Source organism: Schistocerca americana, chromosome 4 (assembly GCF_021461395.2).
Source record: "Schistocerca americana isolate TAMUIC-IGC-003095 chromosome 4, iqSchAmer2.1, whole genome shotgun sequence".
Classification (NCBI taxonomy): Eukaryota; Metazoa; Arthropoda; class Insecta; order Orthoptera; family Acrididae; genus Schistocerca; species Schistocerca americana.
The window spans coordinates 834718700-834744571 of record NC_060122.1 but is presented as its reverse complement, the minus strand read 5'-3'; the positions used below and the strand labels follow the sequence as shown (position 1 = coordinate 834744571).

The 25872-nt window shown below is 42.1% G+C and overlaps 1 protein-coding gene across 1 annotated transcript in view; it reads left to right on the top strand.

Moving 5' to 3' along the window:
• Positions 1 to 25872, top strand: part of LOC124612576 (putative fatty acyl-CoA reductase CG5065) — a 429978-nt gene that overhangs the window by 307773 nt on the left and 96333 nt on the right. The window contains exon 6 of the mRNA XM_047140860.1: positions 14538 to 14745. Coding sequence (XP_046996816.1) covers positions 14538 to 14745 — 208 coding nt within the window. The remainder of the gene's footprint in view (positions 1 to 14537; positions 14746 to 25872) is intronic.

Here is a 25872-nt window from a genome sequence, read left to right as displayed (position 1 = left end):
TGTTAAGACTCACTTTTGAAACAATGACACACTGCTTAGAAAAAAGCAAAGAATATAGATCGTTTTGGTACAAAAATTAACGGTAGATGAGTCGGCCATGTTGGACTGGATAAGGGACATTCTGAAACTAAATAGGCGTGTTTCAGGATTTTATTATTCAATTATATTGGTTTAAATGACGTTGTGAACGAAAACCGTTGTTTAATGTGATATAAAAAAATTTGATGTATGCTATGGTAACAACAACTCAATTTCCACAAGAACTGGATAACGGACGGTTTGGAAATGAGCGACTCAATTACAGTAATTTATTTCCAATTGTTTAAAGATTCTGACCACACCGTGTGAACAACCGACTATCTAGTGTCCTTTAGTATTCAGTTCCCTCTCTGGGCCATGAAAAGGTGTCCTAAAAGTTGTTTTCTTTGTGTGTCATCAGTCTTCTGAGTGGTTTTATGAGGCCCGCCTCGAAATCCTCTCCAGTGCCAACCTTTTCTTCTCAGAATAGCAATCGCAAACTACGTCCTCAGTTATCTGCGGGATGAATTCCAATATTTGTCTTCCTTCACAGTTTTTAGCCCCCTCTAGTACCTTGGAAGTTATTCCCTGATGTCTTACCACATGTCTTATCATCCTGTCTCTTCTTCTTTTCTGTGTTTTACAGATTTTCCTCTCTGAGTCTATTCTGCAAGGAACCTCTGCGTTTCTTATCTATCCACCAGTATTAAATATCTTTCTATAACACTACATTTCAGACGCTTCGATTCTCCTCCTTCCCAATTTTCCCATTGTCCATGATTGACTTTCATACAGTACTAGACTCCCAAAGTACATTATTAGATGTTTCTTCCTCAAACGAAGATCTGTGTTTGACACCAGCAGATTTTTTCTGGCAGGGATGGTCTCTTTGCCCATCCTAGTCTTCCTTGTATGTCTTGGTTGTTTCGGCTGTCAAGTGTTATTTTGCTCCCAATGTAGTAGAATTTCTTCACGTCTGCTACTTCGTGGCCAAACATTTTGATGTCAAGTTTATCGCTAATCTCATTCTTATTGCTCCTTATTATATTCGTCTTCGTTCTGTTTACTTTCACCCATATTTGGTACTCATTAGACTGTTCATTCCTTTCACCAGTTTCTGCAGTTCTTCCTCATTTTCACTAAGGGTAGCAATACTTTCAGCCAATGGCATGAGTTACATCCTTTCACCTCGAATTTTAATCCCAGTACTGAACCTTGCTTTTACTTCTGTCGCCATTTATTCGACGTGCAGACTGAACATTAGAGGCCAAAGATTACATCCTTTTGTTGTACCCTTTCTAACGTCAGTTCTTCGTCCTTGGTCTTCCATTCTTATCTTTCCCTCTTGGTCGTTGCTCCTATTGAATATTACCATTATTTACCCATAGCTTACAGCAATTTTCGAACATCTTGCAACATTTTACGTTGTCGAAAACTTTTTTCTGGTTTGACAGATCCTATGAAGATATTTCGATGTTTCTTAAGTCTTTCTTGCATTATCAAGCGCAATGTTAGAACTGCCTCTATGGTGCCTTTACGTTTCACAAAGCCAAAGTTGTCCACATAGATTTTTAATTTTCTTTTCTATTGTTCTGTATATTATTCTTGTTAACAAATTGGATGCTTGAGCTGTTAAGCTGATTGTGGGAAATTTCTGCATCTTGTAACTGTCTTTGGAGTCGTGTGAATGATACTTTTCCAAAAGTCTCGTGGTGCTACACAGAAATATAGATGCCACTTGAATTGTTTGGTTGCCATTAACCCAAACGATTTTATTAATTGCGAAATAGTATTTTCTCAGTCTTCTGACTCATATGACTGCAGGTTTTGAAAAATTCTGTTAAACTGTTAAGTGTTGGGGCAACAAGGATATCGCCCCACATTGCCTACAATCAGGGGCAAACCTATTGTTCTCTTTTGATTGAGAGGTCCTTAAACTGTTGTTCTGCTAAGAGGATTATGGCCCCCTGGGGATAATCCGTCCTTTTCATTGACAGTTCCTTAACATATTGTTCTCTCACCCATCCCCCTCCCCCTCTTTCTCCTCTTCCTCCTCCTCCATCCCTCCAGGAACTCCCCTCGCCGATACAAGCACACTTTCTATATCAATCTGATTGACTAATTAATTAAATCGATCAGTTAATTAATTCCCCCCTCTGGGAAAGTCCAAGACCTCCTCCCCCCTCCCCCACCCGAAAATTGGCGGGAAAAGTACTCAGTTGATCGGGCATTTGGAGGGATATCGATTGCAGTGAATATTGTTTTAGGCAATGTAGTTTATTTATTTATTTAAAGAATTTGGTAGGAAATCGATTGTGATGTACACAATATTGCTTAAACAATTTAGGCAATTTGTGTAATATTGCATATTTCAATAATTTATGGGATACTACACTGTGTTTGGAATATTGTTTATTTGAAGAATTTGTGAGGAAGTCGATTGCAGTGTGTGGAATATTTAAACAATTGCGGCGCTTTTTTCATTCCGATCGCATAAGGAAAGACGTAATTACATCGTCGCCCTCCCAGAACAAAAACACATTTAGTGTTAGCGTCCACCGCCATCTCAAGTGGTCTGTATGCATGAACCAACGTGTCTGACAACGGTGGACGTGAGAGACGCCTTCCTTCCAAAGCAAATGCCTGACTGGAAATCGTTCCAGGAATAAATAATTAATGTTAATAAATAATTAATTCCCAGTCTATGATGTAGGGGTTATAAGGCTGACGCAGTAGCTATTTCACACACACATATTGACAATGTCACAAAACTAGTAGCAAGCTGACTCCAAATACACTTTAAAAAAAGATTGATGCGTACAAAGAGAGAGATAGCTGTAGTTTGCTTGGTAGATAACAAGGGAACTACCATGGGATATTTCGTTCCGCCATGGTCTCCATGCTGCCCCAGCTTTCCTGGTGCACCTTCTTGGGTCGCATTTCACGAACTGCATTAGAAGTTATTAAATCTGGTGTGGACTATCACAAATGTTACTTCAGAAGATGTGCCACGGAAAATATTAATTAAATCATTAGTATAGCTTTTAAATAATTTGATTCACACAGTTTAAAGCAACTGAAAACAAGAAAAGATCGACACTGCACAGTAGCTTGTGTGCATAAATGACAGTATTATGTTTTCGACTAGAAATTTCATTAAATAATCCAAATTTATTATTATTTGAGATCACGATTGGAAGTGGTGATGTGTGAAATGATACCTGGAATTTCAAATAATCCAAACCTATTACTATTTGAGATCACGATTGGAAGTGGTGATGTATGAAATGATAGCTGGAATTTCAAATTTCGAGGTGAATTTATACCATCACAGTTATAGAGTTCCTAACAACTGCAGGTCTGCTAAGTGTATTTTATTTATTAAAGTCCTACAGAATTCCCAAGTTGACTGCTTCTCTCTGCTACACCAGGACATAGAAGGAGTGTACCACGTGAGGGGATAGTAGCAACAAACAACAACAACAACAACAGCATCATCAACAACAACAAATACGTAATCAAGACGAAAACTGTTTCCCTGGTTCCCAGTGCTTCCATGTCAACGTTTTCTCGTATTCCTCCTGCTGCCGCATACTCGTCCCCATGTGCAAGAATTGTCCTGCACCAAGCAGAAGACATGCAAATACTTCCTCAATACCCCAAAGTTCGGTGAATTTTCCCTCAGTTTATACGTGTTGTCCGTCATTTTATCGATTTCATGTCAGTTCTACCCATGCATTCATGACATCCCTTCTCGATCCATATTCTAAAGTAGCTTGTGAATGTAGTACAGTTGCCGACACCTAGTGCAAATGCACTGCTTTTCTGGTCAGAAGGCGTAGTAAGTACTCGGATGCATCGAGTCACTGCCAGCTACATGTTCCACAGTTGCCGTGCATTTTCTCTGTTTTCTATATGCCTGTGACTGTGTGTGTGTCGCAGAAGGCTCCCATGGCCCAGTCCTCTCACTGGTGGATGCAACTTCGAACATATAACACATGTCTGGATGTAACGTGTTGTTGGCCTATCTTCGAGCCCTATCCCAGATGTGACGCATTTTGGATCCGCCTCCAAACATTGCTCTGGATATGAAGGGCTTATTCCAGTAGTGGTACAAGTCCATTTTTGTTCATTCTGAGATACAGAAAGTTAATTGAGCGCTGAAAAATCTGCAGTTTAAATACCAGAAATATTCAAGTATATATATTGAATATTTCTGGTATCTCAACTGCAGATTTTTCAGCGCTCAATTAACTTTAGGACTCTGTATCTCAGAATGAACAAAAATGGACTTGTACCACTACTGGAATAAGCCCTTCATATAATGCGCGGCAGATCGACATTAAAACCCTATACCAGATGTCGTATATTGTGGATCCGCATCCCAACATTGCACCGGATATAAGGCGTGGCGGATCCACACTCGAACACTAACTCGTTTCTACTCTAGGTCGTGGGAGCCTTCTGCAACACACGCACAGACACAAACGTACAGGAAACAGAGCAAACACACTGCAACTGTAGAATATGTGGTTGGAGGTGACTGGATGCATTCGAGTACAGTGCTATACTATGCCGTCTGACCAGAAGAATAGTGCATTTGCGCTAGGTGTTGGCAACTGTACTAAATTTACAAGCAATTTTAGAATATGGAACGAGGAGTGATGTCATGATCACATTGGTAGAAGTGACGTAACTTGACAGAGAATATGTATAAACTGAGGGAAAATACGCCGAAATGCGGGGAAATTGAGGGATTACTTGCACGTCTTTTGCTTCGTGCAGGACAGTTCTAGCACAGGTATGCAACAGCAAGAGGGATATTGACATGGAAGAACTGGGAACCAGGGAAACAATAATTTTTCGTCGACAGTGATAAGACGGTTAGAATAGAATGTTTGTCGTGGATGACCACCAAAAGTAGGGCAATAAATTTATATATGTCGGATCACAAGTCCAGGTGTGATCCCAAAGTTATCGGCAATCGGCTTATAAATTTTTATAAAGTGTCCTTGGCAAAAGAGCATTGTGTTACCAGCTGGGGTGATTGCACTATACAGCTACAGAATGGATCGCGTGTTTGAGCCTGTGGAAGACCGGTTAGGTGTTCTAAGCCGTAACAAACAGTTTCTACAATGTGCTTCTCTGTAATCTCCACCACTCACAACATTGCGGTGTCAGCTGTATGATTTCTTTAACAACATTCTACTGCGTGTCTATTGAGGTGATAGTGATACATGCAAGATGAATGCTGCCTTTGATGCTTTCCCAGAAAAGAGAGCCAGGTCATTTGTCACGCTTTTAACCATTTCTTCCCTTGTTCTCTTGCGGTGCATCACTTGTGTGGTATAATCCGCGATCGACTCGTATCCAATTGCGTGTTCTGTATGTGTAAATTTTGTAAGTTTGTGGTAAGATCTTCTGGGACCAAACCGCTGAGGTCATCGGTCCCTAAGCTTACAAACTACTTAATCGAACTTAAACTAACTGACGCTAAGAGCAACACAGATCCATGCCCGAGGGAGGACTCGAACCTCTGACGGAGGGAGCCGGGCGGTGCGTGACATGGCCCCTCAGACTGCGCGGCTACCCCGCGCTGTGCACTGTGTGTGGCTTAGAACACTATCTACATGTGATCGTTAACAGCAAACCTCTCCAAACCACAGTCATCAGAGGACCTGCATCTCATGTCTGATGAAACATGTCCATCGATGGGAAACCTGTTTTGGTACCCTCCTCTAGAAGAATGAAGATGTATGCGAAGTAGGCCATTTCTCTGCCACATCTTGGACATAAATCAGGTCTTCAGTTTAATATAGGTACGAAACAACTACTACTATTCTTTTCATATTCTGGATCATCGCGGAGGGGGCAAGTCTTACGATATTTTAGTAGGTTAGTGTATAAGAAGTAAAGATATTCTTGTAGAAATCCAAAAAGCCACATGGCTATGTCAACAACATAACCATATACACATGAAAAAAATTGTAGAAAAAAATATAGAAGACGATAAAAAACCGGTAAAATTCAATGAAAAACATGGGATAGTCACAAAAATTGATGTGAGATGCATAAAAATTGAGGAAAATGCCACTAAGTATGTAAAAATCGCGAAAACGTAGTAAAATTGCGGAAACTGACTGAGAATAAATAAAATTAGAGACACACACCATGAAGAAAGTACTGAGCAAAATCAATAAAACTGCGTGTTCTGCAGGAGGAGAGTGGACTGATGCTGTATATGCACACCTTAATAGAGGAGAGGGGAGGTATTTTAGAGACGTGACGCCAGTGCAAAGCGGCAATATTATCCTGCACATGAGCAATACAGCCAAACATCGGACCATGACTTTCGCGTACAAGAGGGAGGTTACCAGGGGCGGTGGTAAACTGCGGTAAGATTGTTACATCTCATCTGACTGCCGATCATGGTGTATATTTCCTCCTCAGATGTCACTATTTTTTCGTATGCATTTTTCGGCCCTCGAAGATCATTTTATGGGGCTGTTGTGAATATATCATAATTTCCGAACAGTTATTGGGCATGAGCTTCGTAAAGAACAGGTGTCATACACCTCTGGAAACCTGTGTAGTGTTTGTGTTACAAAGAATCGATGTTTTTTTTGGTGTGAAAAGTAGTAGTTTTATCACTTTAAAGTTTGTCACCATAGTTTATTGTAGAGAAACGTGCATGGAGAATGTATGTCATGCGCTGGGAAGCCGCACCACTCTAGCGTTATAGTGTCTTTTAAGTGAAGAGCCTTGCCGCCTTAGGAATGCATGTGTTTGTTCTCTCTTACCAGTACCTTCTTGGTACTGACCATAGACACTAAGATAATTCTTTAGAATTGATAGAGCAGTTGATTTGCGTAAAATGCTTCAAACTCCGTCCGTCTCGAGTTCCATCATGCGTAAAAACCACACGCTTCTTCTTCAGCCCAACCGTCTCTTCTATAATCACAACACTTTCATATCTACTATATATCGATAATGGGTGCTAACCTCCTCAACACGCGCGAATCTGGGGAAATCTTGTGTACGTGGATGGTTGTCATGAGTAAGATTGGTACGGAAGAGCAGTTACGGACTCGGCTAGCTCTGCTCCTTTACGAGATTTGCAATGTACTGGTATACTTCTAGTCAGCTGCAAATTTAATCGTGACTGGGTTTCAGGGAGGGCTAGTCAAAGACAATACAAGGAGGTTCTTCAATCTATCGCTTTATCCTAAGAATGCGAGAATGCTCTGTGACTCCCACTCACACAGGAAGAGATCCTAAAGTACGTGCCATGACCAAAGTGCTAGAAATGTGTAGAACGCTGTCTGGTATATTTTGATGATGTATATGTTTGGAGGGTTGACAGTGAACGGACGTACGCCACGGTCATCTATGTACATTCGCAGTGTAGTATATGCTACTCACAAAGTAGTGGAGGTGCGATTTAGCGATGATACAGATATTGGGAAGCATGCTGCCCCGTCATTGGTCGGCATGTCCGGCTCTGGTAGCTGAGTAGTCAGCGCGACAGAATGTCAATCCAAGGGCCTGGCTTCGATTCCTGGCTGGGTCGGAGATTTTCTCCGCTCAGGGACTGTGTGTTGTGTTGTCCTAATCATCATCATTTGATCTCCATTGACGCGCAAGTCGCCGAAGTAGCTTCAAATCGAAAGACTTGCACCTGGCGAACGGTCTACCCGACGGGAGACCCTAGTCAAACGACTTTTATTTATTTTTATTATTCGGCATTGAAATTACAGTGAAATTGCTAAAACTGATCGCACAATCAACTTTGATGCTTCTTACAGCACATCGACAGTGTCTTTTCCATCCCATCTCTCTAATGGTATGCTGTTGATTACCACATAATGATTGACTGACATCACTTGTTAGAGATGGAGCGAGTCTTGGTGAAGGGGTAGCACCTTCCGGGCATGGCCAGCACAGAAATAGCGATCGCATACATGATCGCAATATGAGGAATCAGTCGAAATAGAACACCGAGCCATCTGCTACCGCGTCATCATGAAAGATGAGTTTAAATGTAGACGTCATCAATCACCTTCGAACAGCTGTTTGGAAACGCTCCACAATGCCGCCAGACTCTTCCAGTTTCCTTATGTTGTGACTATCTTTTATTCAGATCATTCAGTATGTGTGTTGTGGGAGCAGCAGCAACGTGATTTACACTGTGCGATGTACAGTTTTCTGTGAGAGTGAGTGGATCGAAACATGTTAATGCCTGTTTAGAACCTAACACAGACCACAAAGTCGCGGTTTCCTTATGTTGTGACTATCTTTTATTCAGATCATTCAGTATGTGTGTTGTGGGAGCAGCAGCAACGTGATTTACACTGTGCGATGTACAGTTTTCTGTGAGAGTGAGTGGATCGAAACATGTTAATGCCTGTTTAGAACCTAACACAGACCACAAAGTCGCGGTGGAAAAAACAAAATGTATGGTGGTGTACAAAGCTGTGGCACTATGCTACTTGGACATATTACAGCAGAAAAACAATGTATCAGACAGCGAAACGGGGACCCTGTCTTGTGGCTGATAGTCTGTGGGATACGGCCCTCCTACATTGTGGACGATGAAACTTTACACTGGTTTGTGCAAGCGACTTCGACCACTGGGCACCTGCTCCAGTCGATCAATATCTGTATGTTTAACAGGATCGCCACATATATTCGATGCCAGCAGAAGGATCGTATTTGTTTTCGGTATATGTATCGAGTTCTCTGTAGGATAAAGTTAATAGTTTGTAGTTGCTTTCTCTGTCGGATGGCACAAAATAACGACATGTTCCCCTTTTCGACCGAGTGATCAAAACATGATCCTGTACCATTAACTCAGCTCACCCTGTCTACACCGGTTACAGAAGGTGGTGGATATATGCGGTAAATATAGCGCTCTCCATCTTCTGCTGAGTTCCAACTTCAACTGAGACGACCACATGGACTAAGCTGCAGGGAGGCGGGGAAGAGACTGAGGAGCAGTTACAAGATGCAGAGGGACTGTCTTCTATAATAACATTGGAGTTTTGCTGTAGCAGATACGTTCCATGAACGTGACTCGTTTCGAGATAAGAGAGTGGAATGAGTATTATTCACTAATGGCTGCAATCATTAAAAGACATCTCCATAGGATCCAACGCAAGTATGTGGTTGACTGGACAGACTTGATTCCAAACTGCAGACAGCATTTCTACCAAAAAGTGTAATGCTATCTGCGACTCTTGTGTGTGCCTGTAGAACCAAGACAGCTTTTTATGCAGGTAACATAGTCGTTGTGGTCGTGTTTTTAATAGCGCAGTTCTTGTGCAAAATATATGCTGCCGGCGGTAGAGTTCTTCTGCGGCCAGCTTCAAATGTCAGTTTTCAATAGTGTTCCCTGAAAAGAACATCGTCTTCCTTTGCAGGCATCCTATTCGAACTACCTGGTGAGTGTAATTCGACTACTGAAAAAGAAAAATTACTCGCCGTGCAAAGTGACTCTCACAAACAATGTAATTAATTTGTCTATCAATTTGAGATTAGTGACATGCCGCCAGGTGCATGGAAGCTATGGCTAGGGCGCCACGTTATGATTCTTGACTTGGCGCTTTTTTTGTTGCGGTGATATCTTTTAACGATATTTGAATCTCTCACCTAAACAGGGAGAAACAACCATCGTAATAAAATCAGATGTATTATCGAATTTATAAAATGATATGTAATATAAACTTTACAACTTCTCTGCGCTGTTACCTTAACATGAAGTCTGAAAGTGAGAAGGCGCCAAAAATTAGTTTAATATTCTAGTCCTGTGATGCATAACATGGCACATAAGAAAATACACGTTTTTACATGATGTGGCAACGGCCTTGCCGCAGTGGCTACACCGGCGTTAAGCGCTGCCGGGCGTGGTCGGCACTTGGATGGGTTGCTATCCAGGCCGCCATGCGCTGTTGCCATTTTTCGGGGTGCACTCAGTCTCGTGATGCCAATTGAGGAGCTACTCGACCGAACAGTAGCGGCTTCGGGAGACCGGGAGACCGGTGTGCTGATCCGACGCCCCTCCTATCCGCATCCTCCGCTGAGGATGACACGGCGGTCGGATGGTCCCGGTAGGCCACTCGTGGCCTGAAGACGAAGTGCTTTTTTTTTACGTGATGTACGAATACTTAGAGGGAATATAGCTTATGCCATAGTCCTATACAGGATTATCACAACAAGTAACGATACTTAAAGCTATGTGAAAACGGCTGTATTGTCCAATTTCTTCTATGTTCGAAAATAGTTCGTATAAACGGAAGGAATCTACATTTTGCCCGAGAAATTCGAGGTGTATGGTCAACAACATCGCTGATTTGGATTGGGTAAAGTAGATTTTTTAAACTAGTTGGTCTACGATGTCAAGGTGGGATTGTTTAGAACTACTGTATACGTCCAAGCTCCAGCTGATTGTTCCGCAATGCACCGCAGCTGGCTGCAGCGGAGTTCGCGAGGAGTCGGCAACCGGAAGTAATGGATTATCTCAGCCTGCGACAGGTACAAAGAAAGCGCCGACATGTCTGATCTCGCCCGCGGCAGCGACGACTCGTAAAGTGACCGGTGTGCTGGGTGAGCGCGGCAGAACGGACGTGTGTGTGTTGGATGGGACGTACTGATATAACATCCGAATTCCTACGACTCCAGTCATCCCCGGACGCCCTCCATGGCCGGCGGCTGGTGAACTCTGCCGTACAGGCGCGCCCACGACTGCGGCGGCGGCTGGGGGAAGTTTTCACAGATCTCTGAACGTCAGCACTGGCGGATTACGAGGAGATGGGCGCCCCGTGTGTGGGCGTTTGGGTCACGAGTGCACGGCATGTGCGAGTGTTTCAGTGATCTCCGACATCCGCCCACGGCAACTATTGCTACGGACTGAGTTGTGGTTTGTGTGTGTCGTGTTTAGTGCTTCTCAATACATCGCAGTGGGCTCTGTCTTGCAATGATATTTGCCGTGCGCTCTATCCCTTCACGGAGTAGAGCTTTCCTTCTTCTGAATGTGGTGGAGATATAAATTCTATAGTGCTTTAGAAACACAGTCGCGACGTCAGATTCCCGATTGATAGCAATCTCTGAAATTACTATGGACTGGATCATGGTTCACGTGTGTCGTGTTTAGTACTTCTCAATACATCGCAGTGGACTCTGTCTTTACAGTGATATTTGCTTTTGTCTCTATTCTGTCATGCAGTAGGCCTTCCTGCTTCGGAATGTAGCGGAAAGAACGAATCTAGGAATTCTATAGTGCTTTAGAACCCCAACTACGACGTCGAATTCCTCACTCATAACAATCTCTGACATCTAACCATGCCAACTTATCGCTACAGATTGAATTGCGGTTTAAGTGTATGTCGTGTTCAGTGCTTCTCAATGCATCACAGTGGACTCTGTCTTTTGTAGGTATTTGTTGTTTTCATTGCTACTATCCCCTCCTGTGGTAGACCCTTTTCTCCATACTTCTTCGTCCTGGTGTAGTGCAGAAAACCAGGCAACTTATGGATCCTTCAGCACTTCAGAAAAGAAAATACACTTAGCAGAACTGTAGTGGTTGGGAACTCTGTAGCTGTGAGAGTATAAATTCACGTCGAAATTTTGAAATTCTACGTATCATATCATACATCACCACTTCCAATCGTGATGTCAAATAATAATACGTTTGGGTTATTTAATGAAATTTCTCGTCAAAAACATAACACTGTTGTGTATCCACGAAAACTACTCTACACTGTTGATCTTTTTTTTTATTTCGAGTGGTTTTAAACTGTGTGAAGCAGATTGTTTAACCGCTATCTTAACGATTTAATTAACATTTCCCGTGGCATGTCTTCTCCGGCAAACTTTCTGACATCCTCAAGATGTGATACTCCGCTTCAGCTTTAGTAACTCCTGAAGCACTTCGTGAGATGCAGCACAAGAAAGTGCATAAGGAAGAATGTGCAGCTTAGAGCCCATCGAGGAATGAAATATCCCATGCTAGTTCCTATGTCATCTGCAAAGCATATACATCTCTCTCTCTCTCTCTCTCTCTCCCTCTCTCTCTTGAGTCAGCCTGCTACTAGCTTTGTGACATCGTCAATTTGTGTGTGTGAAATAGCTTCCGTGTCCCCTACATCACGATCATGTGACCGAGAATTAATACCAGCAGTATTCCTGGGTCTATTCCCAGGCAGACATTTACTTTGAAAAGAAGTCGTCTCTCACGTGTGCCGGCATCCAACAGATTGGTTCATGCATACAGACCACTTGAGATGATAGTGGACGCCGACAGAAGTGTGTTTTTGTTTGGGGACTGTTGTGTGGCACGAGCAAGTTTTTCATACATGTTTAAGCAGTTTGTGATGTTGTAATTACATGTTTCCTTATGTAATTGGAAAAAAGTGCCGCATTTGTTTAAATATTCCAAACACGGCAATCGAATTCCCACCAAATTCTTTAAATATATAAATAAAATATATTTTCTAAATTGTTTAAACAATATTCCATACACTGGAATCGATTCCCTCCAAATGGCTGATCAATTGGGCCTCTTTCCCGCCAATTTTCAGGTGAGGCAGGGGAAGGGGATGGCTGGGAGTTTCCAGAGGGGGGGGGGGATTTAATTAATTGATTGGTTTAATCAATCAGTCAATCAAACTAATATCAAAAGTGTGCTTATGTCAGCGAGGGTAGATCCCAAAAGAATGGAGGAGAATGTGCGGGTGAGGAGGACGAGGAGGCAGATGGGTGGGGGAACAACAGGTCAAGGATGTGTCAGTAAAAAGTACGGATTGTCCCCAGAGGGTCATAATCCTCTTAGCAGAACAGTTGTTTAAGAACCTATCAATCAAAAGAGAATAATACACTACTGGCCATTAAAAATGCTACATCAAGAAGAAATGATGATGATAAACGGGTATTCATTGGACAAATATATTATACTAGAACAGACATGTGATTACATTTTCACGCAATTTGGGTGCATAAATCCTTAGAAACGAGTACCCTGAACAACGACCTCTGGCAGTAATAACGGCCTTGATACGCCTGGGCATTGGGTCAAACAGAGCTTGGATGGCGTGTACAGGTACAGCTGCCCATGCAGCTTCAACATGGTACCACAGTTCATCAAGAGTAGTGACTGGCATATTGTGACAAGCCAGTTGCTCGGCCACCATTGACCAGACGTTTTCAATTGCTGAGAGATCCGGAGAATGTGCTGGCCAGGGCAGCAATCGAACTTTTTCTGTATCCAGAAAGGACCGTACAGGACCTGCAACAAGCGGTCGTGCTTTATCCTGCTGAAATGCAGGTTTCGCAGGGATTGAATAAAGGGTAGAGCAACGGGTCGTAACACATCTGAAATGTAATGTCGACTGTTCAAAGCGTCGTCAATGCGAACAAGAGGTGACCGAGACGTGTAACCAATGGCACCCCACCACGCTGGGTGACACGCCAGTATGGCGATGACGAATACACGTTTCCAAAGTGCGTTCACCGCGATGTCGCCAAACATGGATGCGACCATCATGATGCTGTAAACAGAACCTGGATTCATCCAAAAAAATGACGTTTCGCCATTCGCGCACCCAGGTTCGTCGTCGAGTACACCATCGCCGGCGCTCCTGTCTGTGATGCAGCGTCAAGGGTAACCGCAGCCACGGTCTCTGAGCTGATAATGCGTGCTGCTGCAAACGTCGTCGAACTGTTCATGCAGATGGTTGTTGTCTTGCAAACGTCCCCATCTGTTGACTCAGGGATCGAGACGTGGCTGCACGATCCGTTACAGCCATGCGGATAAGATGCCTGTCATCTCGACTACTAGTGATACAAGGCCATTGGGATCCAGTACGGCGTTCCGTATTACCCTCCTGAACCCACCGATTCTATATTCTGCTAACAGTCATTGAATCTCAACCGACGCAAGCAGCAATGTTGTGATACAATAAACCGCAATGACGATACGCTACATTCCGACCTTTACCAAAGTCAGAAACGTGATGGTACTCATTTCTCCTCCTTACACGAGGCATCAGAACAATGTTTCACCAGGCACCGGCAGTCAACTGCTGTTTGTGTATGAGAAATCGGTTGGAAACTCTCCTCATGTCAGCACGTTGTAGGTGTCGCCACCGGCTCCAACCTTGTGAGAATGCTCTGAAAAGCTAATCATTTGCATATCACAGCATCTTCTTCCTGATGGTTAAATTTCGCGTCTGTAGCACGTCATCTCCGTGGTGTAGCAATTTTAATGGCCAGTAGTGTAGGTTTGCCCCTGAATGTATACTTGGCCCAGAATGTAGGCAACCTGTAATGTGGGGCGATGTCCTCGTTGCCCCACTACTCTGGTACTCTCAGACTGGACTGTGGATGTCTTCCAGAAGTCAGTGATCCCATTCGGTCTCGATTTCCGTCAGCACCCAGCTCATATACAATTTGTACTGTGACAAGTATCGTCCTCGTGTGCTCATTGTACAGGCTGCAAATGGTGACGTGGTTGGTGGTTGCCGCAGTGACGCCGTCGTGGAAGGAGCCGGTGGCGGGCTGGGTGGACAGCCTGAACGGGCCGGTGGGGCTGCTGGCGGCGGCGGGCAAGGGCGTGCTGCGCAGCATGTACTGCCGCGGCGAGCTGCACGCCGAGGTGATGAGCGTCGACTTCGCCATCAACGGACTCATCACGCTGGCGGCGCGCGAGGCCGCGCGCAGGGCCAAAGAGGGCAGGTGAGCCGAGCCAGCCAGCCGGCGGCGGCGCGGGGACACCCGGCACCAGGGGCTAGCGCCTCGCCGGTACTGCGGCGAAGCGGTGCGACGCTCCTCCCGAAACCTGAGGGATGTATCTAGCGGTAACAAAGAAGCCCACGGCGAGATGAATATCCGTAGGCACAATTGCGAATATCCGCTTGGTGGCTTAAGCAGTTTGTCGGTATTACCACTGGATTACTCGTAAATTAGACCATAATCATTATTATCGTTTGAAGTCACCATTATTCCTCATTCGCGACAGAGGGCCACTATATTTGCTGAAATCCTCAGTGTCCTGGAGATCTTATAAACTGACGTGGGGACCTCCTTTTGTCCAGCGTAGTGTAGAAGCTCGATGTGGCACGGGCACAAGAAGTCGTTGGAAGTCCCTTGCAGAAATATTGAGCCATGCTGACTCTGTAGCCGTCCATAATTCCGAAAGGATTGCCACTGCAGGATTTTGTACACGAACTGACCTCTCGACCATGTCCCACAAATTTTATTTGTTTATTTATTTACTCGTCAAGTTCTGTAGCACCAAACTCAAGAGCAAATCTCCAAGGTCAGGGAACGTGTCAGTACATGAAATTACAACATAAATGTAATAACAGATAAAAATAAATGTTCGTGAACGTTAAAAAAAATCAGTCCATAGGTTTAAGTAAACGCTATCAGCAATACAGTAAAAATAAGCTTAATTTTTCAAGTAACTCCTCGACAGAATAGGAGGAGTGACTCATGAGGAAACTCTTCAGTTTCGATTCGAAAGCGCGTGGATTACTGCTAAGATTTTTGAATTCGAGTGGCAGCTTATTGACAATGGATGCAGCAATATACTGCACACCTTTCTGCACAAGAGTTAAGGAAGTCCGATCCAAATGCAGGTTTGATTTCTGCCGAGTATTAATGTTCGATGCAATTCATGTTGTGTCACGTGGCTGGCCAAGCCATTCGCTTGAACTGTCCAGTATGCTCTTCAAACCGGTGCTGAACAACTGAGATCCCTCATCCACAAAAATTCCATTCTTTCTTGGGAACATGAAGTCCGTGAATGGCTGAAAATGGTCTCCCATTAGCCGTACACATCCAGTTCCAGTCAATGATGTGTTCAGTTGTAGCAGACGAACCCGTTCATTCCATTTCAGCACAGCGCACACCATCATGGAGGAAGCAGGAGTTTGCACGGTGCCTTGTTGACTTTCACGTTCTCGGCACATTATTGACTTTCTAAATCTGGGAGTAATGAATTCCCTAACGATTTCCGAGATGCAATGTCCAGTGCATCTAGCTCCAATTAGCATTCCGCATTCGAAGTTTGTTTACTGTAGGACACATGGACCCTTCGCTCCATTTTATGGCTCTTGATTGTGTTTCATGTACGATAAAATTAAGTATGCCATAAAGTGAATGAATTTCTGAACATTTCTCTTAAATATCGAGTGATCAAAAAGTCAGTATAAATTTGAAAAATTAATAAACCACGGAATAATGTAGATAGAGAGGTAAAAATTGACACACATGCTTGGAATGACATGGGGTTTTATTAGAACCAAAATGCAGGATGGCGCTCCACCCCATATTGCTAGACGCGTGAAAGATCTCTGGCGGGCGTCGTTTGGTAATGATCGTGTGCTCAGCCGCCACTTTCGTCATGCTTGGCCTCCCAGGTCCCCAGACCTCAGTCCGTGCGATTATTGGCTTTGGGGTTACCTGAAGTCGCAAGTGTATCGTGATCGACCGACATCTCTAGGGAAGCTGAAAGACACCATCCGACGCCAATGCCGCACCGTAACTCCGGACATGCTTTACAGTGCTGTTCACAACATTATTCCTCGACTACAGCTATTGTTGAGGATTGATGGTGGACATATTGAGCATTTCCTGTAAAGAACATCAACTTTGCTTTGTCTTACTTCGTTATGCTAATTATTGCTATTCTGATCAGATGAAGCGCCATCTGTCGGACATTTTTTGAACGTCTGCATTTTTTGGGTTGTAATAAAACCCCATGTCATTCCAAGCATGTGTGTCAATTTCTACCTTTCTATCTACATTATTCCGTGATTTATTCAGTTTTCAAATTTATACTGACTTTTTGATCACCCGGTATATTTACAAGTACACGTTTCAACGCCTATTACAATGAAAAGTGAAGCATCTCAACATGATTTAATATTACGCGAATTTGGTAAGCGGACTACATTATAAACCTTTGACAGTAAGCAATATGTAATAGCTCGTAGCGACTCCACTTGACTCCCCAATTTCATGAACATCTTCCTCAGGAAAAGATCGTAAAAAGTTCCGTAGCATTAATTGCGACAGAAAACTTGAATAAAACAGAATGTATCCAGATTATGACAAGTCATGCCGGTCATGATCGGCATCGACGTTCTTAGTCAGTGGGAGGTAACGAGATGAAAATTCAGGCCTAGCGCACGCCTACCGTAAGAGATCTGGTCGATCGAACAGATTAAAGTAATTTACAAACGTTAAATATTCTCGTACATGTATAAAATACGAATGCGTCTAATATATTTCTCTCATTCCCATACACCAGTAGACATAGCCAACGTTATTTGCCTTATTCCAATTTTTCTTGATTCGATCCTCGCGAAACACTTTCACAAACACCTAGACCGACACTGCCATCTCCCCATCACCTACTGTAGGTTCTGTTCCAACTTCCTCAGAAAATTAATTTCTATAACTAGTCAACTTTGCATGAAATAAACATAATAAGTGTCAGCGCTCACTCCACGTATCTCTAAAAATGGGAAAAGCCTTCAACAACACTGCCATTCCCTTGTTTTGCACCCAACTGCAGGTTCACCCCTTTGAGCTGTCCTACCACCTCTTCATACCTCTTGTAAGAGCCTGCTGTCTCCCATGCACGTACTCCAATATGCCTATGGCACTGCCCATCGCGCACTATCTTCAACACAACAATCTATTTAAGTATACTTCAACAGTTTCGTTCCCTGCTACAAACAGTGGTAACACTTCAGCAACGATGAAAGAACTGAAGCACCAATCGTACACAAAAGCACTTTTCCAACCTCGTAACCCCGACTTTGCAGTACACAACATTTCAACCTATCTGATGCGAACTCTGAACAAAACTTGCTTTTAATCCCACCTTTTTGTTACATACGAGGTGCGGCTAGAAAAAAACCGGACTGATGCTGGAAAAAACATTTATTTACAATTATTTACAATTTCATGTTATCTCCTTCAATCTACTCTCCTCCTCGGTCTCTACACCGCTCCATACGAATTTTCCACTGTTCATAGCAATGCTGCAGTTTCGGTAAGTCCGTACATTACTTCCGTCGCTTTTTCTTTTACTGCTTCAACAGTCTCAAATCTAGTTCCTTTCAAAGCTGACTTGACTTTAGGGAAAAGAAAAAAGTCACAGGGGGCCAAATCAGGTGAGTAGGGTGGATGATCTAAGATGGGAATGTTGTGTTTTGCCAAAAACGTCTTCACTGACAACGCACTGTGAGCTGGGGCATTGTCTTGGTGAAGGTTCCATGACTTTTTTCTCCACAAATCGTTCCGTTTTCTCCGTACTCGCTCACGTAGGGTAGCCAGGACGCTAATGTAGTAATGCTGATTCACTGTTTGTCCCTCTGGTACCCAATCAATGTGCACAATCCCTTTGATGTCAAAAAAAACAATCATCATTGTCTTGAATTTCGATTTTGACATTCGTGCTTTTTTTTGTCGTGGAGAACCAGGAGGTTTCCAATGCATCGATTGGCGTTTAGTTTCGGGATCGTAAGTAAAAAACTACGATTCATCGCAGGTAATAACATTTTGTAAGAAGGTGGGATCACTTTCAATGTTTTCCAGGATGTCAGAACAAATCATTCTTCGGCGTTCCTTCTGTTCAATTGTGAGAAACTTTGGAACCATTTCTGAACACACTTTGTTCATGTTGAAACTTTCATGAAGAATCTGCCTAACACTTTCCTTGTCAACTCCTGTTAACTCAGGCACTGCTCTGATTGTTAAAAAGCGATCTTGTCGAACAAGTTTACCGATTTTTTCAATGTTTGCATCAGTTTTTGCTGACAATGGTCTGCCAGTGCGGGTGTCATCACTGGTGTCTTCGCGGCCATCTTTAAATCGTTTAAACCACTCAAACACTTGTGTTCGCGATAAACAATCATCGCCGTACACTTGTTGTAACATTACAAACGTTTCACTTGCAGATTTTCCTAGTTTGAAACAAAATTTGATGTTAACACGCTGTTCTTTCTGTACACTCAACATTTTCCGACGCACAGACAAAACGTCAACTACTTAAAACAGACGCCACGGGCAGACTGAGTGCAGGAGGCAGATGAAACTCGAGCAGTAGGCGGAACGAGAGTCACGTGGCAGGCCACGCGACTTTCAGCCTTATTGTATTCGTTTTATTGTTTCACCAGTACTAGTCCGGTTTTTTTCGAGCCACACCTCGTATAGGTTCCTACGCATCCTACCAATAAATCGAAACCTACCATTTACAGCACCGTCGAGACCGTTCCATTCTCCCTCCCTCTCCGCCTCTCCACCGTTCTTGCAGTGATTTTCCGGCAGGATGCTGTCATCAGTTACATGTAGATTACATTAATCTGGAATGTGATTTCATTTGCTACGTGTGCCAGTGAGGTTATGGATCGAATTACAATTCTGTACAGAAAGATACATATATTTTGATGTGTACATTAAGTGATTTGTGTGCTTTGATCATATCATTAGTGCATTAACTTAAATTTTTGTTGGAAGTTTAGTTGTCTGGTACACAGAGCAAAGTGAAAAACACATCGCAGCGTAATTCCTTCATATACACATGTTTACATCAATCCAAACAATCTTATCTGTTAAGATGAACTACTTTCGATTGCTAAGATAGTAATGCACAGTGAAGATGAACCTTTTTCTATCTAGATGCATCTAGTCATGGCACATGTTAGATACTATGATTACTTAATACAGACAATTTTTTTTTGTTAAAGAGATTTTTTTCAATGAAACAAGCATTCAAAATTGGAGGAGTTTTTGAAGAAATGAATGTTATTAATTTCTAGCTTATTATTTAATAACATGTTACCACGTACTCTGGCATTAATGAAAATTTCTAATTGTTCATATAAGTCCATTTGGTGTTCCTTGTCCATTTTATGTAATATATGCAAATCATACCAATGGATAAATATGTGAAGCTTTATGCATTAGGCAAAGTCCAACAAATAGTTGCAACAAAGGGCTATGATGACACACTTATTGGCACTCAGAAAAAAAAAACCAATTGCCACATGCAGAATGAAAAAGAAAGCCACTGTTTGTGTACTATTCACAGGCAAATTCTCCTATAAAATACCAAACATTTTCAGACTGCACAATACTAACATTTCCTCGACAGCACATAAACTGCAACACACAGAGAGACACAACATGAACACACAGGCAGATAAACACACACAGTCAGGCATTTATAAAATAGCATGCAGTACATGCACACTCCTACGTATAGGCCAGACAGGGAGAGACTTCCACAAAAGACAGAATCAACTTAAAAATGCCTACCACATAAACTACATCTACATGGATACTCTGCAAATCACGTTTAAGTGCCTGGCAGAGGGTTCATCGAACCACCTTCACAACTATAATAAATCAGCAATTGATACACATATAAAGGCAATGACCATCCATTCCATGAATGATCTTCTTGTACTACATAAAATAAAAATGGGACACCTAATGGACTTATATGAAGTACTGGAAATTTTCACTCATGTAATGAACATGTAACTCAAATGCACCTTGTGGTGGAAGCATGCTGCGAAAACAAGTTGTGCTAATGAAATGTTAATAAAAAGTGACTGAAGCAGTGGACATATTTTCATAAAGTTATGCTATATGTGTTAATGATCGATACCATTATGAAAAGTTTCAGAAGAACATCCCCTACAATTCATGGATCTGTTAATCCTTCAAGTCTTTCAAATTATCATTTGCTTTTCTTCCTCTGCTGTCACTATAGTCAACTCACCATATTAAAAGTGCGTGTATGAATAGGAAGACTATAGAAATAGTAAAAATTACTTTAGTATTCAAAACTGCAATGGCAAAATTCTCTGAATGATTAGGCACTCAAGGTTTATAAGGTCATCTCATTTCTGATATCAGGTCTACAAACAAGGTTAAGGTGCAATGTATGGATGCTGTCATAGTTGTGAATACAGTGGCACAATTCCTAATGCTGACAACAATCTTCTTTCTTCATTCTTTTCATACCCTCCTTTGATGTTCCTAACAGAAGTTAAATCCTCAGAAAAAATGTAACAGTAACACAAAATACAAAAAATAACACAAAATAGCGATATTATCTATTTGTTAAGCAACACAGCATTTCACAAAAGCAACAGAAAATAAGTGATCCACTGTTATAAAATAGATTACTAAGATACAGAGTAGTGTACTGTAATGCCAATGCAGAACTGTCTCTATATTAGAAATGAAAGTAATTTATTTTAATCTATCTATACCACTAGAAGAAGTATCTTTATTACAATAATTAACGTGAATCAACTGAAACCAGTTGCTTCACAAAGATACTCGAGAGGCAATGCATAGTGAAATACAATAGATGGAAAAGGTTAGGCTCTGGTTTCTGAATGCAAAGTTCTGCACATTGTTTCCTCGACAGTAAAATAAAGATCTCGATGCTTACGAAGGGACTGTATGGCTTACCATGGGAAACATACTGAATATATGAATTTTCTTTCAGAAAAGACAGCAGCGGATGATGATTGAGTATGTCAACTGACCAACGGTGTAACCTGTGTAACTCTACACAGGTACACAGTTCTGCTCCTGCTGGAGATACACTATGTAATCAGAAGTATCCGGACACCCCCAAGAACATACGTTTTTCATATTGTGCAACCACCTACTGCCAGGTGCTCCACATCAGCGACCTCAGTAGTCATTAGACATCGTGAGAGGGCAGAATGGGGCGCTCCACTGAACTCACGGACTTCGAACGTGGTCAGGAGATTCGGCGTCCCTTGTGTCATACGTCTGTACCTGAGATTTCCGAACTCCTTAACATCCCTAGGTCCACTGTTTCCGATGTGACAGTGAAGTGGAAACGTGAAGGGACACGTACAGTGCAAAAGCATACAGGCCGACCTCGTCTGTTGATTAACAGATACAGCCGACAGTTCAAGAGGGTCGTAATGTTGCTGTTGTTGTTGTGGTCTTCAGTCCTGAGACTGGTTTGATGCAGCTCTCCATGATACTCTATCCTGTGCAAGCTGCTTCATCTCCCAGTACCTACTGCAACCCACATCCTTCTGAATCTGCTTAGTGTATTCATCTCTTGGTCTCCCTCTACGATTTTTACCCTCCACGCTGCCCTCCAATGCTAGATTTGTGATCCCTTGATGCCTCAAAACATGTCCTACCAACCGATCCTTTCTTCTAGTCAAGTTGTGCCACAAACTTCTCTTCTCCCCAATCCTATTCAATACCTCCTCATTAGTTACGTGATCTACCCACCTTATCTTCAGCATTCTTCTGTAGCACCACTTTTCGAAAGCTTCTATTCTCTTCTTGTCCAAACTGGTTATCGTCCATGTTTCACTTCCATACATGGCTACACTCCATACAAATACTTTCAGAAACGACTTCCTGACACTTAAATCTATACTCAATTTTAACAAATTTCTCTTCTTCAGAAACGATATCCTTGCCATTGCCAGTCTACATTTTATATCCTCTCTACTTTGACCATCATCAGTTATTTTACTCCCTAAATAGCAAAACTCCTTTACTACTTTAAGTGTCTCATTTCCTAATCTAATTTGACTACATTCCATTATCCTCGTTTTGCTTTTGTTGATGTTCATCTTATATCCTCCTTTCAAGACACTGTCCATTCCGTTCAACTGCTCTTCCAAGTCCTTTGCTGTCTCTGACAAAATTACAATGTCATCGGCGAACCTAAAAGTTTTTATTTCTTCTCCATGGATTTTAATACCCACTCAGAATTTTTCTTTTGTTTCCTTTACTGCTTGCTCAATATACAGATTGAATAACATCGGGGAGAGGCTACAACCCTGTCTCACTCCTTTCCCAACCACTGCTTCCCTTTCATGCCCCTCGACTCTTATAACTGCCATCTGGTTTCTGTACAAATTGTAAATAGCCTTTCGCTCCCTGTATTTTACCCCTGCCACCTTCAGAATTTGAAAGAGAGTATTCCAGTTAACGTTGTCAAAAGCTTTCTCTAAGTCTACAAATGCTAGAAACGTAGGTTTGCCTTTTCTTAATCTTCCTTCTAAGATAAGTCGTAAGGTTAGTATTGCCTCACGTGTTCCAATGTGTACTGCAAGAACTATAACAGTTAAGCGGGAGGTGAGAAAACTTGGATTTCATGGTCGAGCGGTTGCTCATAAGCTACACATCACGCTGGTAAATGTCATACGACGCCTCGTATGGTGTAAAAGCGTAAACTTCATCAATTGAAGAGTCGAAAAACGTTGTGTGGAGTGACTAATCACGGTACACATTGTGGCGATCCGATGGCAGGATGTGGGTATGGCGAATGCCCGGTGAACGTCATGTACCAGCGTGTGTTGTGCCAACGGTAAAATTCGGAGGCAGAGGTGTATGGTGTGGTACCGTCCATTATAATTATCCGGGCTGTTGTGTGACACCCACTGGCTGTTGGACCTTCCAAAGAGCTACGGACCCTCTTGAAGATGTCTCCCGCAGTCGGAGACGAAACGATGGGAATCACCACAGAATTCATCAACCGACCACGGCATAACAGCCAGGATAATTATAGTGGGCATGATATTTCCGGCCGTGAAAGTCTACTTTTTAGTATGGTGTGGTCGTGTTTTTCATAGAGGGGGCTTGCACCTCTTGTGGTTTTGCGTGGCATTATCACAGCACAGGCATTCATTGATATTTTAAGCAGCTTCTTGCTTCCCACTGTTGAAGAGCAATTCCGGGATGGGGATTTCATCTTTCAACACGATCGAGCACCTGTTCATAATGCACGGCCTGTGGCGGAGTGGTTACACGACAATAACATCCCTGTAATGGACTGGCCTGCAAAGAGTCATGACCTGAATCCTATAGAACACCTTTGGGATAATTTGAAACGCCGGCTTCGTGCCAGGCCTTACCGACCGACATATATACCTCTCGTCACTGCAGCACTCCATGAAGAATGGGTTGCCATTCCCCAAGAAACCTTCCAGCACCCGATTGAACGTATGCCTGCGAAAGTGGAAGCTGTCATCAAGGCTAAGCGTGGGCCAACACCATATTGAATTCCAGCACTACCGATAGGGAGCGCCCCGAACTTGCAAGTCATTTTTAGCCAGGTGTGCGGATACTTTTTATCACATAGTGTATTATGCTTCCGACCTACGAAATGACCTATCCAGCCAGTTATCCAGGTACTTATAACTGAGCGTAGCGTAAAAACCACGATGTAAATTGGCTTCATTAAAATTAACAAGACATTAACAATCTTGAAGAAGAGTTTACTAGCACAAAAAATTTTAGAAAGAAGTGGCAACTGAAACTCGAACCACTGAATTTTGTCACTTACCCACTAAGGCACACCAATATAAAGACTTATATTACTCTTATATGTAATAAAATGAAGTCTTATGGAGAACGTCACCGAATTGCTCTATGTCAAAGCTGCATGTGCAAAGATTCTTACCAATTTTTGATGATTTTCATGTAAATGAAAGACTCACAACTGATATGTGAATTTAGAAAAAAAGAAATTAATGTTAAGCTGAAGTCTGTGTTACATAACGATATCCATTTTATAAATATCTCCTTGAATTTATGACATGTTCTGCATCATTTTGTATTGTATCCACAAATCGCGAAGTAACGGTTTTTGCACTAAAATGTAGTAACCACATGCAAAGAGATCTAACTGGTCAGAAACATTATTCAGAATGAGATAACACTTTGCATTTTATTGGGTACATGTCAATATGAGGTGTCCAAAACATAGAACAACAGGATTGGACATGAAATTTGCTTCAGATTGATAAAGGAGCTAATTAGGTGAAAAGTGAAAATAACAAACATAATGCTTAAGCAGATGTTACTAAAATAATGTTTCGTTACAACTCTGTAAAATTATTAATAAAATCCCACAATCCAGATTAACATGTAAATCTAATCTGTCGAAATTACCAACTGAAATGTTCATAAACATTAAGACTGCCGAAATTATAAAAGAAAAATTTTAATTGCCATATCATTTATTTATACAATTCTATATTGCTGATGTTGATATAAATCTATATACTTCATTGGTTACTAAAATATACACGTGACTTACGTAAATATTAATCTACAATGTAAGTCAGTAACTACATACAGATAAATCTCGCATTATTCATACAATTTCTCGTTATTGCCATGTGATATATTTATTACCTAAAGAACTCCTAAAACTAACTTTACTACTGAATAATTATAAACTCAGTCATACTTTGAATATTTTTTGCTGCTTAAATGCTAAGGTGTATGTAGATTCATCAGTAGTAATGTAACATATCGTTCCTTTATAAGTTGTTAAGTTGTAGAAGTCAGATAATCACTCTTCTGGAGTCATACGTTTTGTCTGACCTCTCAGCAGACACATCTCCGTTGTGGTTGCACCTATGGTTCAGCTATCTGCATCCCTTAGGTGTGCAAGCCACCCCTCCAACGGCAAGGTCCGTAGTTCATGAGGGAGGGGGGGGGGGAACTAATTGACTATCAAAGAAAGGCAGAAAAAACTAATCCAGATTTTATGGATATTCATATCGAATTACAAAAACCGAAACATTACACACATCCTAAAACATGTAATTCAATGATAGATGACAGTTAAAGGAAGATCAGTTGGGATCATAGATAATAAAACCATTAGCCAACTGTCGAAATTACATGTACACAAATTGCTAGTGTCCAATTACGTTAAAGATGTGCCTCATTAGTTGTATGTGTGTATGTGAGAGAGTGGTGGGGGAGGACGCTTACAGTGTCCAGATGACATCCAATGTTGAAGATCTTTAGTTC